Consider the following 11,519-nt stretch of genomic DNA (forward strand, 5'->3'; position numbering starts at 1 on the left):
TTTTATTTTTAAAAAATATTAACAAATGCCTTTTTTTGTATTGCTAAGCACAAAAGCAGATCGATTTTAGGTTTAAAAGCAAATCAAACCAAAAATCTTATTTTTCTTAAGTTATGAATCAAACATAACCAACCAACCAAACAATTTAATCACGTATCAAAGTAGTCTAGAGAAAAGGATAACAAGCGCTAGGAAAAGTCATAAAGAAACAACTACTCTCCGAAATTAAAAAAAAAAAAAAAAATCATCTTGCATTATTAATTCAACCCCGAAAACGAAAGAGACAAAAACAAAGTTCAGATAATCAACATACAAAATTAATGATTGCGTTGTTCATGGTTTTGGAAATTAGGGACCCAGAGATCGGGAGAATATTTCATAGGGTTGAGAATACATTAGTGATTATAATTTAAAATATTTTTTACTTAAAAATATATTAAAATAATATTTTATTATTTTTTAAAAAATATTTTTAATATTAACATATTAAAATAATTTTAAATAAAACAATTTATTTTTTAAGGAACGTAATTTGAATCATGTTCCTATGCGGTTAGAATTTAAAATTTAAAATTTCTACTTTTATATTTAGATTTGATTTAGAATTTAAACCAAACCGGTTCAGTTGAGTTTGATGAATTTTAAACTTTTAAAACAAAAATCTAAACAAATTGATTTTATTTTTTTAGGTTTTCTCAATTGATTTTTTAATTTTTTTTTGTTTGTTTTCTCTCTTGCTTGGTTTTTTGCTAACCCCTGTACATAATAAGGCAAAGAAGGAATATTACCATCGTGAGATTTTATTTAGATAGATTAATCAATAGCTTCCATGAAAGAAGTTAAATCCAGTGGAGATACACCAAGGTTTATAGTCCAGCGATGGCAATGACTTTCTTGCCTCTGCATCCTGGGTTCAAGCCTCAGCGTGTACGCTTGTCATCCCCGTGATGCTTTACATGCTTACTGGGTTTGCAGGATGTTCAATGAGCCGTGGGATTAGTCATGATGCACGCAAAACGTAAAAAAATAATAATAAATAAAATCCAGTGGGGATCCATGGATTCCTTGCACTCTAGATGACAAGAAACGGAGCATTGGTCAGTTGACACGTTGCAAAGCATGGTCAATTGACTAGTATTCACTAGGCAGCAATAATTATTCATATAATTAGTGTGAACATGTTTATTTTTATTTTTGTATTTTAAAAATATTTTTTTAAAAAAATAATTTTTTTATTTGTTTTAAATTAATATATTTTTTTAGCATTTTGAAATTATTTTAATATATTTATATTAAAAATAAAAATTTTTTTTAAAAAATAAAATTATATTAATATATTTTAAAACAAAAAACACTTTAAAAATCATCATAATTACACTCTCAAACATCCTCTAAAAGCATCTGCACCCAAGCTCTCTAGATTTTAGTTCAGAATAGCTAAAAAGACATTTTAGCTTAGCCATATAAAAAAAGTTATCGGATTGAATATTCTTTTTATTTTTTGTTATTCAAATTATATGTAAGATGAGTATTCAAGTGTATCTATCCAGCATTCTCTAGCCTACTAATATCTGAAAGCTTTCTAACACAGGCATCCTGCAATTGATCATTAACTAAGATGAGAATTACTTACATTATGCTCTAGGGTACTCTGTTCTCGTCCATGGAACATTTCAATCTGCTGTAATAAAATGAGTAGAATATCCAATATACGTAAAGAACATGTTTCTCACCAAGACGCAAGCTCATCACCCGATTACATCCTTTCAACATCTGTTTCCCATATTTTTAGTGCAAGATCATCTCTGCAAAATCAATCCAAAAACACCAATTCAATTCTCTTCCACGAGCAACACGACTTGGTTTTTCCCTTAGATTACTTAACGAACAAAAGCTCTCCAATCAATGATCATCAAAATGAAGGAAAAAAGTTTTACATACCTACAGGTAATCATTCTGTTTCCTTCAGCATCAAAAGCAAGTGCCCGGACAGTAGAAGAGTGGCCAGTGAGTAAGTAAAATGTGATTTTCCATTTCTTTAAAGTTCTGGGTAGAAATCAGCGAGCTAAGCCAGACCAGTACTATTTATCACATCCTGCAATCATTAAAAACATTAGCTAGTAATATGCAGCTTAACTATCTGCATGCCCTAACAAAAAAGCTTAAGCTCAGTTAGCGTTGCAATGAAGTTTCAACATCACTAAGCCCTTACAGTTTTAAATTTATGGGGGAACAAGTGAAAAACCAACCTCAACATATTAGTAAAAGGTTATATTCGGCCTTCAATGCATTCGATTTCCCTATCAATTTTGGGTTTTCTAATAATACCTTTTCCCTCAAATGGTGTTGTTATTGCGTTCACTACCCCTTCCAACAGTGCACCTGCCATCAAGAAGGGCAATTTGCCTTTCAAAATCCACGCCAAAGCCACTACACATGTTTATTTCTTTAAATTTTGACTTAAGTCCAATAAATTTTGAAACTTTAAAGTATAACATACCATTAAAAAAAAAGAAAAAGAAAAGACAAGAAACCTGTGTTCTTAGGGAGGCTACCCCAGCAACCAAGACCAGGTTTTTGAATGTACTAAACCAAGAGTTGGTCTTCTTCAGGAGTTCAAGGTCCTTTATTTACTCCATCTTTACCATAACAAGGTCCCCTCCCCATCTTCTCTACTGTCAGACAACAAAACCCACAAAGCTCTATTAGTTATATGAGATATGATATGACACCGAGTAGAAGAATTTAAGGACTCAAAAACTCCAAACCACAACTTTAATAACTAGAATTCATCGTGGTTTAAGATTCAGAATTTAAGTTACTAAGCCAATTCTCTACAGTAACATCAAAGAGATTAAATATACGCATACTCAGCCAGGGGAGTAGGGAGAGAAATCAGGATCAATAATTGGAAAATTTATCATGCGACTGCGCATGTAGAGAGAGAAATCAGCATAATTGTCAATCTTAACAATTCAGTGTGCAGCGTGCAAAACCCAAATCAAAAAACAATTTATAGTCATACCCAAATCATAACCAAAACCCATAAAGTGGAGAAATCAAACAAACTCAGCAACCAGATTGTTGAACCAAACAACATATAGAATGTAAATAATGAAATGAAAACATACACATCAAAAGATTCTCGAACCTCCTCTGCAGCTTAGAAGAAGGCATTTTTTTGCCATAGATTGAAATTGTTTCCTACCATCTTCTTCTCTTCAAAATCAACAAAGCCCACAAAAACAAAGACTTCCCCGTCTTCTCTAAGCTCATGTTCAGGCCATGTGCTTGCCATTAGATTTTGGCTGGAGAAAAGAAAAAAAGTGTGCCCCTCCTGGAATTTTAGTGCTAAAGATGAAAAACAACCTTTCCCCGTGTGCTGCTTTCTTTGTTTCCCTGCCAGGAGTAAAAATTTGAAATGCTCGCTATATGTGGCGAGCAATGTTCACAGAGCTAGAGAGTAGAGAGCATGGATGCTATGAGAAAAAAAAAAAAAAAAAAAAAAACCTCACTAGCTATTATAGCTAAGGATTTGATTTAGCTAGGAAGAGTGTGGATGCTCTAACCCAACTGAATTTTTTTAACAAACATGACAAAAACACCCAATTGAGAAATAATTGAAATTTTAAGAATATGTAAAATACTTTTTTGAAAGAATGCAATTGAGAATTGTCTGATAGTTTACGGGTTAATTTGAAGTTTTAATGACTCTTTATTAAAAATAAATAAAAACCATCAGTATTTTTTGACTGAGCATTGACACAGCTCGTTATGAATTGAAACAGTGAGATAGCAATTTTGTCATTCTAAAAAAAAATACCAACCTTGCTATTACCGTAATATGGTTTTTTCTATATTGTTTTCATAGTAAAATTATTTAATTATTCTTAAAAGGAAAAAAATAAACTCAAGGGACTTTTTTTTATCTTTTTAATTTTTAACATATTAAAATAACTTAATTAGTTTTGAAATCAAAAAATTCTTAAGCTTGCGTCCAAAGGCGTTTTCATCTTTTATATATATATAAAATTAGGTTTGCTAAGAGACTATTTAATAAATTAACAAATAAAAATATTATTTTAAAATAGTGATTGATGTGGGCATTGCACAAGTCAGTGCATAAATTGCCCTATACCTTTAGAACGATCTATGACGTACTATACAATAACCAAACACCACATATAATAGTGGTGTTTGAACATCTTAGCAGACACTCCATGATGCGACAACACATGTGGGCAATGGATTTTTGATTTGGCGTCAGTGACTTCTTTTTTACTTTCTCTTTTATCCTCGATTATCATGTCTGATCCTTTGAAATTTCAAGGTTACCCTTCAATTGTTTCTTCTTAAGAATTGTTTTCTTATTTTTTTATTACTATTTATTTTATATGAAATAATTTATCAAATTGAGATTTTTTTTTCAATTTCATTCTCCTTTAATTTTTTTTTGTATGTCAGATTTGATATTTATTATTTTGATCGATATTTGTTTTGTTTGAAGTAATTTTTTAAAATCAAATGATTTTTTTTCATCATCCTTTGTTTTTTTTTTCATGTCAAACTTAATTCTTTTTTTTTTAATTTGAAAAACTTTTAAAATTATTTTTTTTTTCTAGTTTCATCCTTTAACCTTAAATTGGTTTAGAATTGAACTTTTAGTTTGAGTTCAATTACGAAATTTTCACAGGTTATGAGTTTGGAAGATTAATCAAGATTTAGGAGGTTTGTCTGAATATGTTTGTTTTTTTTTAAGCTAATATTTTTTTACTCTCATCCTTTAGCATCTATTTAATTGAAGATTGCAATTTGTTATTTATTTTTTTTCTTTTGTTTTTTATTGGATTTTTCGCTAGTTTTGACAATGTTATAGTATATCTCGTTTTTTAATATTGAATTATTTGATAATTAAATTTAATAATTTTATTCAATTTGTTTTTGACAGGATTATCTTGATACCATAACTAGATTGTTAATTTTGCACAACGACCTGGTTGGACTTGGGTCAAGTTTTTCTAACATTTGTTGGATTTTATTTTTTTCTTTAATTTTTCTTTTTAATATTTTACTCTCTAAAGATTGTGTTTTAATTTTTTTATAAAATTATCGTGTTCTAGTTTAATTTTTTCTTTGTTGTCACATAAAATCTTTCAAAATTTTAATTTTTAAAATTGATTTTTGTTATTTTGATTTCATCCCTTATTGATTGAAAATTGATTTTTGTGTGTTTTTTTAATTTATTTTCTATGAAGTTATCCTAATTTTATACTCATGATCACAGAGTTAGAATGTTAACATGGTTTGACATATGTTTTTTTTATTATTATTTATTTATATCAAAATATTTTTTTATTTTTTTTATATTAAATTGTTTGGTAATTTTATTCAATTTACTTTTAATAAAATTACCATAGTGTTATGACTAAGTTACATATTTGACATGCTAACCCGAATGAGCTTGTATCTAGTTTTTCTTTTATTTTATTCATCTTTTTTTAGTTTATATGTCATTTTTATATTTATGATATTGAATTCATTAAGCTTATTAGATAATAAATCAAAAACCTAGTCATATATATATATATATATATATATAATGTTTAGAAACGTTTACACCTTCATATAAGATTTTTACAAGGTCGTGTTTGTTTTTAAAGTGACATTATGTTTTTTTTTTTTAAAAATTAAAATTTTTATTTATTTTTATTGTAGTATTGCTATACAAAAATTAATTTTTTAAAACTAATTTTTAAAAGATCCTTTTTTTTTTTTTAAAGTACCTGTATTTAAAAAGAAAAAAAAGGGGTCGTGTCTAGTTTTATGACTCAATTTGCTCTTGTTGGCGCTCATAACCCGGCCTCCAAAACCCTAACCCCCACAAAACACACCCAGACGCAGGAACCGATCACATTGCGCCATGGCAAAACCAATCGAAGCAGAAGCAGCAGGCATGGAAGCCTTAAACCGCCTAAAATCCACTGACCCACCACTATGGCTAGCTCCATCGCCCTCTCTGTCTCAAACAGCACGCACAGCTTGTAAACATCTCTTCTCATCAATAAATCCCCATGTCCCTAAATCCCCCTTTGATCAACTTCTAATTGATGGGTGTGATGCTGAGCAGATTTGGCAGCAAATTGACTTACAATCACAGCCCTTGTTGTCCAGTTTACGCCGTCAAGTTTTGCACTTTCAGAAGAATCCAGTGGAAATTAAAGTAAATGGTGACAAGGTTTTACAAGGGAAAAAAAAGGGCGTAGAAGACAAGGAGGTGAAAAAAGTTGATGAGTTTGATAATAGTGATGATGAGGACATGTATGAAATTGATGATGAAGATGACAGTGATGATGATGCGGACGGAGGTGAGGAGGAAGAGAGTGGAGAAGAGGAGGGAGAAAAGGGAGTGATCGAGGATAAGTTTTTGAAGATAAAGGAATTGGAGGATTTTTTGGAGGAGGAGGATGCCAAGGAATATGGATTGGATACAAGGAAGAATAATAAGAAAAAGAATTTAAGCGATGAGGAGGAGGATGAAGAGGACGAGGAAGATGATGATGATGAAGGAGAGGAGGATGAGGATGAGGATGATGAAGACAAGGAAGATGATGAGGTGATGTATACTTAGACTGTTAAAATTAGATTTGTAGATGCATGGACATTTTTTTTGTGTGTGATTATGGTTATTTGTTTGGTTTGGGAATTCTTAGATATAATTCTGAATTTGGGAAGTGTGAAATATGCCTGGTTTTACTGTTTGTTGTAATGGAGGTAATATTGGAAAATTATAATCAAATACAGCTTTTAATTAGTCTATATCAAGTATCAATCTGGGATTCTGCATATTGTAGATGTGTTTTTTAGTTGGGTTAGCATAGATTTTTCCTTTTTGCATTTTCAACACTTCCTTTTTTATTTTCTCTATGGTTTATGTTTTTGTACTGATTGGACATCTAATCATACAGCTTGGGGTTTTTGGTAATGGCGATGATGAAGATGAAGATGCAAGCAAGCGTGCCAGGTTTTTATTTTGTTGTCTTTTTTTGTTCTAGATGAGTTATTGGTTATAGAAAAATAACTGAAGGTACAAAGTGATGGTTAAAGCACTTCATTTCATCTATTTATTTGTTCAAGAAAAATCTCACAGAAACTTAGCAAGGCAACCATTTGCCCTGTTCTGATGAAACTGTCACTTTAATGGTCATGATGATTTGTATATCATCTTCTTTTGTGCTTTTCAGTTCACTACTGTCAGTAATTCTCCATGTTCATACTGCTTGTAATGGTGCCACCAGCATCTGTCCTTTCCACCATCCTTAAAAGTTTAATATATTTATTTTTAACATTGAATCACTGATTCCTGGTTTCTCTTGTGGATCTCTGACATTCAGATACGAAGACTTCTTTGGTGGTAAAAAGAGAAAAATCTTAAAAAAGAAAACAAAAGAAGACTCAAGCTCAGATGATGAACTTGATGATGAAGCATTGAATGAGGTAGTATGATGTTTGTGTTATGTCTGCACACATTCAGCAAAGTTTCTGCTGTCTTTCTCATGGTATTATAATTTACATTTTAAGAAGTGAATGCATGTGAAAATTTAACTAAGTTGTTCTTATTTGCATTCTGCAGAGAAAAGGTAGACTTTCTACCCATGAAAAACAACTTCAGAAGCTTCAATCTGAGATAGAACAGATGGAGAAATCAAATTTGGAGCCCAAAACTTGGACCATGCAAGGAGAGGTAACTTTGGCCTTTCCTTAATGTTTAATTCTGAAAATCGCTTTTTTAGCTCTATGCATTCCTATTTTTAATTTTTTATGTGTTTCTGGATATGAAGCCATTCCAATCCATGTCAAGTTCTGGTTTTGATGTCACATGATATGGACATTGCAACAGGTAACTGCTGCAAGCAGACCCAAGAATAGTGCGTTAGAAGTTGATTTAGACTTTGAACACAATATGAGGCCCGCCCCTGTAATCACTGAGGAGGTTACTGCAACACTTGAAGATATGATTAAGAGTAGGATCATTGAGGTAAACTTCAAATTTGAATGGATGTCTGACTTATCTAGCTGTTTTGTTAACACATCACTGTTTTACTTTGTTTCTGATGTTTAATCCAAATTTTCTTGTTATGTGTTGATTTCTTGTAACAAATTGATTATGATTTATGATTCCCATGTCCTGCAATTCTTCTTTTATTTTGTATTTGGAAACCGAGTAGAATCTTTTTCTCAGTGGCTTCAAGGTAAACTCAACTATATTGATATGATGGCCATGTGACAAGCTGATGCACCTCAGATCCATGCACTCACATGTGCACGATCCCAACCTTGTGTTGGAGTGACACCAGTTATGTTTGTTTGTTTCATATGCAAGTCTTCCCTTACTATGAGAACACTGCTTTATATTTGGTTGTTTTTGTTGAGAGATGTTGGTGAATAAATTGTGCTTGGAAATATGCATATATCTTTATTCAAAGCCATGGTACAGTTCTTCAGATAGTTTGAACAATGTCTGTCTTGAATTTTTGGGCCTTTTAGATAAATAGTGAACAGTTGTCCAAATACTCACGTTCTTAAAGTTGGCAGAAGCATGGATGGTATTATTGGCAGACCAACTTTCCTTCTATGATTTTGACTTTTCCAAATTGCTATGCATGCAGAAAAAGTTTCCTAAATCCTTGGTCAGGCTTTCAGAAAGAAATTGTCCATGTACTTGACAATATCAATAGCTTCATGGAATTTTCTGCCATCTTGGGAAAATTTTGTTTATCTTTTGACCTTCTTGTTTCTTATTGTTGAATCCATGCTGCTAGTTCCATAGTTAAGATGTTGCAGCTTCTCATTTTGCATTGGACACTGCTTGTTTGATCACTAAACTATGTTAGACATTGTTATCTGTGTGGGTGCACTCAAGAAACAATCTTGCCATGATGATTTTAGGGGCGGTTTGATGACATTCGGAAGGCTCCCAGTTTACACTCTAAAGCACCAAGAGAACTGAAAGAGTTGGTAAGCAATATTGCTGGTAACATAGTATAGTGTGGTTCCCACTGCTCCTTTTTATGATATAGTATTAATTCTGGAAGCTGTATTTTTCATAAAATCTGCAGGATGAGAATAAGAGCAAGAAGGGTCTTGCCGATGTTTATGAGGTTTGTCTATCTTAACTAGCATGCTCTGTCAAGTTTCCAATTTTGTTCTGGATCCTATACTGTTCGTAATTGCTTCTGAGCTTGATTGTTGTCTTCTGTTGCTGAGCTCTTGCATATTTAATCCAAATTCCTATATGATTATTTACAGGAAGAATATGTTCAAAAGACAAATCCAGCAGCTGCTCCATTATCTTTCTCAGATGAACAGAAGAAGGAGGTAGATGTTAACAGTAGTGTAATCATTGTTATTATTTCTCTTTAGTTGTTTCTTCATTGCATATTTTCATATCTTCAACTGGACTCCAGCACATGGCATTTTAGTATGTTTTCTGTGTCCATTTGTTTTTATTACATTTGCGTCTTTGATTTGTGTAACCTTGTTATCTTTTCTTTTTTCTTAGGCAAGTGTCCTGTTCAAAAAACTGTGCTTGAAGTTGGATGCTCTTTCTCATTTCCACTTTGCTCCTAAACCTGTATGCTTCTTAATCCTTAAATGGTGGATTTTTTTCCTTTCTTTTGGCCACTTTTTGATTTTTTTTTTAAATTGATCTCGTGTGATTGATAGGTCATAGAGGACATGTCTATCCAAGCAAATGTCCCTGCTCTTGCTATGGAGGAGGTAAAAAGATACCTCCATATTCTCTCCAGTCTGAATTTTGTGACTCGACTTGCTAATGCACATTGTCTTCCATGGATAGATTGCACCAATGGCAGTTTCAGATGCAGCTATGCTGGCTCCTGAGGAAGTTTTTTCGGGCAAAGGTAATATCAAGGAAGAAACAGAACTTACACAGGCCGAGAGGAAGAGGAGGAGGGCTAACAAGAAAAGAAAATTTAAGGGTGAGATCTGATAAGAAGGTTTATTATTCTCGCACAAGGCCTGTTGCTGCTTTTGCTTTTTAACACCGTGAAAAGAACGACCAATTAGTAGCTTAAAGCATCCAGTTGAAAGCTGCTTAATATCTAGGTTTTGCTTGAATGTTCGATCTTTCCTTTCTTATTAACCATTAGTTTGGTGATCACAGCTGAATCAGTGAAGAGGATGTCAAAGAAGGCACAAGAGAACACAACACCAAACCACGATGATGGTGAATGTTCATCCGAACTGGCTGGTGTCATTATTTCTGGAAGTTGAAATGAACCCAATTTACAGTCCTTAACGTCAAATTTTGATTAAATTGCAGGCAAGGAAGAATCATAACTTGGTTCCTGATTATGTCCATGCATAATGAACTCGCTGAACCTTTTCAAGTTATGGTTTCCAGTTTAGGACAGCCACACAGAGAGGAGAAACAGGAGAAGAGCGCTATCTTACAACATTGTATGATGCGTTCATGGTTTTAACAAGCGGTGCACTAGCTATGCCAGAAGAACTAGAAAGATTTGGGATCTAGCTTGAAAGAAACTTGGTGGGAAGTTTGCAACTATAAGCTATACCTTCTGTACTTTAGAAATAGAGGTGAAATTTTGTTCCGTGTTTCATCAAACCTCCGATCAACGTTTGACGCATTAATTTGTCATTTTATTCTTTAATTGGACTGGTTCAATCATGCAATGTAATATGAATCAGGAGTTAAAAGCAAGGACGAATGGTGAAAGGCATTCCCTGGAAGAATATGCCTAACAAGACTAAATGCTCCTTTTGGGCAAGTTATCAGAATTAAGCTATCCATGCTTGATTTTTTAGTTTTATTTGATTTTGTATTTTAAAAGTATTTTTTTAAAAAATTATTTATTTTTATTTTAAATTAATATTTTTTTGATGTGATGATATTAAAAGTAATTTTTTAAAAAATAAAAAATAATTTTAATATATTTTTAAATAAAAAACATTTTTAAAAAACAAACCACTCCTAATGCCACCTCGTACTTGCTTTTCATGTTGTTGGAGCCGTATTTCTCTTCCTAGTACTCGGAGGCTTGTTTTTAAAATTTGTTTTTTAGGTGTTTTTAAAAAGCGTGTTCGTCTTGAAAAAAAAATACTAAGTTGGTGTTTTTTTGTTATTTATTTTAAAATTTGGATATGATGATATAAAAAATAAAAATAAAAAACTCATTATCAAGTTTTTTAAAGAGCCTGTTTGGCTCTACAGCTGCAGTTGTGTTTGAAAAAAAAATAATTTACTGTATATGGATCCCACGTAAATTTTTCATTCAAAACGTAGGCAATGAAAAGCAAAAAATCATGCTTTTAACGCACTATGCTGCTAATTGCATTGTTCATTGAACAGTGCAATTAGCGTGAATAATATATATGAGTATATTGTTCACTTCAAAAAAATAATAAACAGTGCAATTCACTTGTATTGTTCATAGTAAATTGCATTGTTCACGTGAATAGTGCAATTCACTTGCACTGTT

At 32.0% G+C, this 11,519-nt stretch overlaps 1 protein-coding gene and 1 long non-coding RNA gene across 4 annotated transcripts; one reads left to right on the top strand and one right to left on the bottom strand.

The window, feature by feature from the left end:
- Positions 1–1,019: 1,019 nt before the first annotated feature.
- Positions 1,020–3,681, bottom strand: LOC118057485 (uncharacterized). 3 transcript variants are annotated; one of them, XR_004688966.2, is made up of 5 exons: positions 3,132–3,681; positions 2,535–2,675; positions 1,942–2,382; positions 1,634–1,805; positions 1,020–1,072 (listed from the first exon to the last, which is right to left on the bottom strand). It is a non-coding gene; the product is annotated as an uncharacterized lncRNA (long non-coding RNA). The 3 variants fall into 3 exon arrangements; XR_004688967.2 differs by lacking the exon at positions 1,020–1,072 and having other exon boundaries at positions 1,580–1,805; positions 1,942–2,095; positions 2,250–2,382; positions 3,132–3,679; XR_004688965.2 differs by lacking the exon at positions 1,020–1,072 and having other exon boundaries at positions 1,580–1,805.
- Positions 3,682–5,812: 2,131 nt separating this feature from the next.
- LOC118057483 (M phase phosphoprotein 10) lies at positions 5,813–10,850 on the top strand. The gene is made up of 13 exons (XM_035070075.2): positions 5,813–6,613; positions 6,966–7,021; positions 7,392–7,494; positions 7,631–7,741; positions 7,898–8,035; positions 8,947–9,015; positions 9,117–9,158; positions 9,307–9,375; positions 9,560–9,631; positions 9,724–9,777; positions 9,857–9,998; positions 10,184–10,246; positions 10,343–10,850. The coding sequence occupies exons 1-13, from the start codon at positions 5,921–5,923 to the stop codon at positions 10,357–10,359; spliced, it is 1,629 nt and encodes a 542-aa protein (XP_034925966.1). The 5' UTR covers positions 5,813–5,920; the 3' UTR covers positions 10,360–10,850.
- The last annotated feature ends 669 nt before the right edge of the window (positions 10,851–11,519 follow it).

This window comes from Populus alba, chromosome 15, assembly GCF_005239225.2.
Source record: "Populus alba chromosome 15, ASM523922v2, whole genome shotgun sequence".
Taxonomy (NCBI): domain Eukaryota; kingdom Viridiplantae; phylum Streptophyta; class Magnoliopsida; order Malpighiales; family Salicaceae; genus Populus; species Populus alba.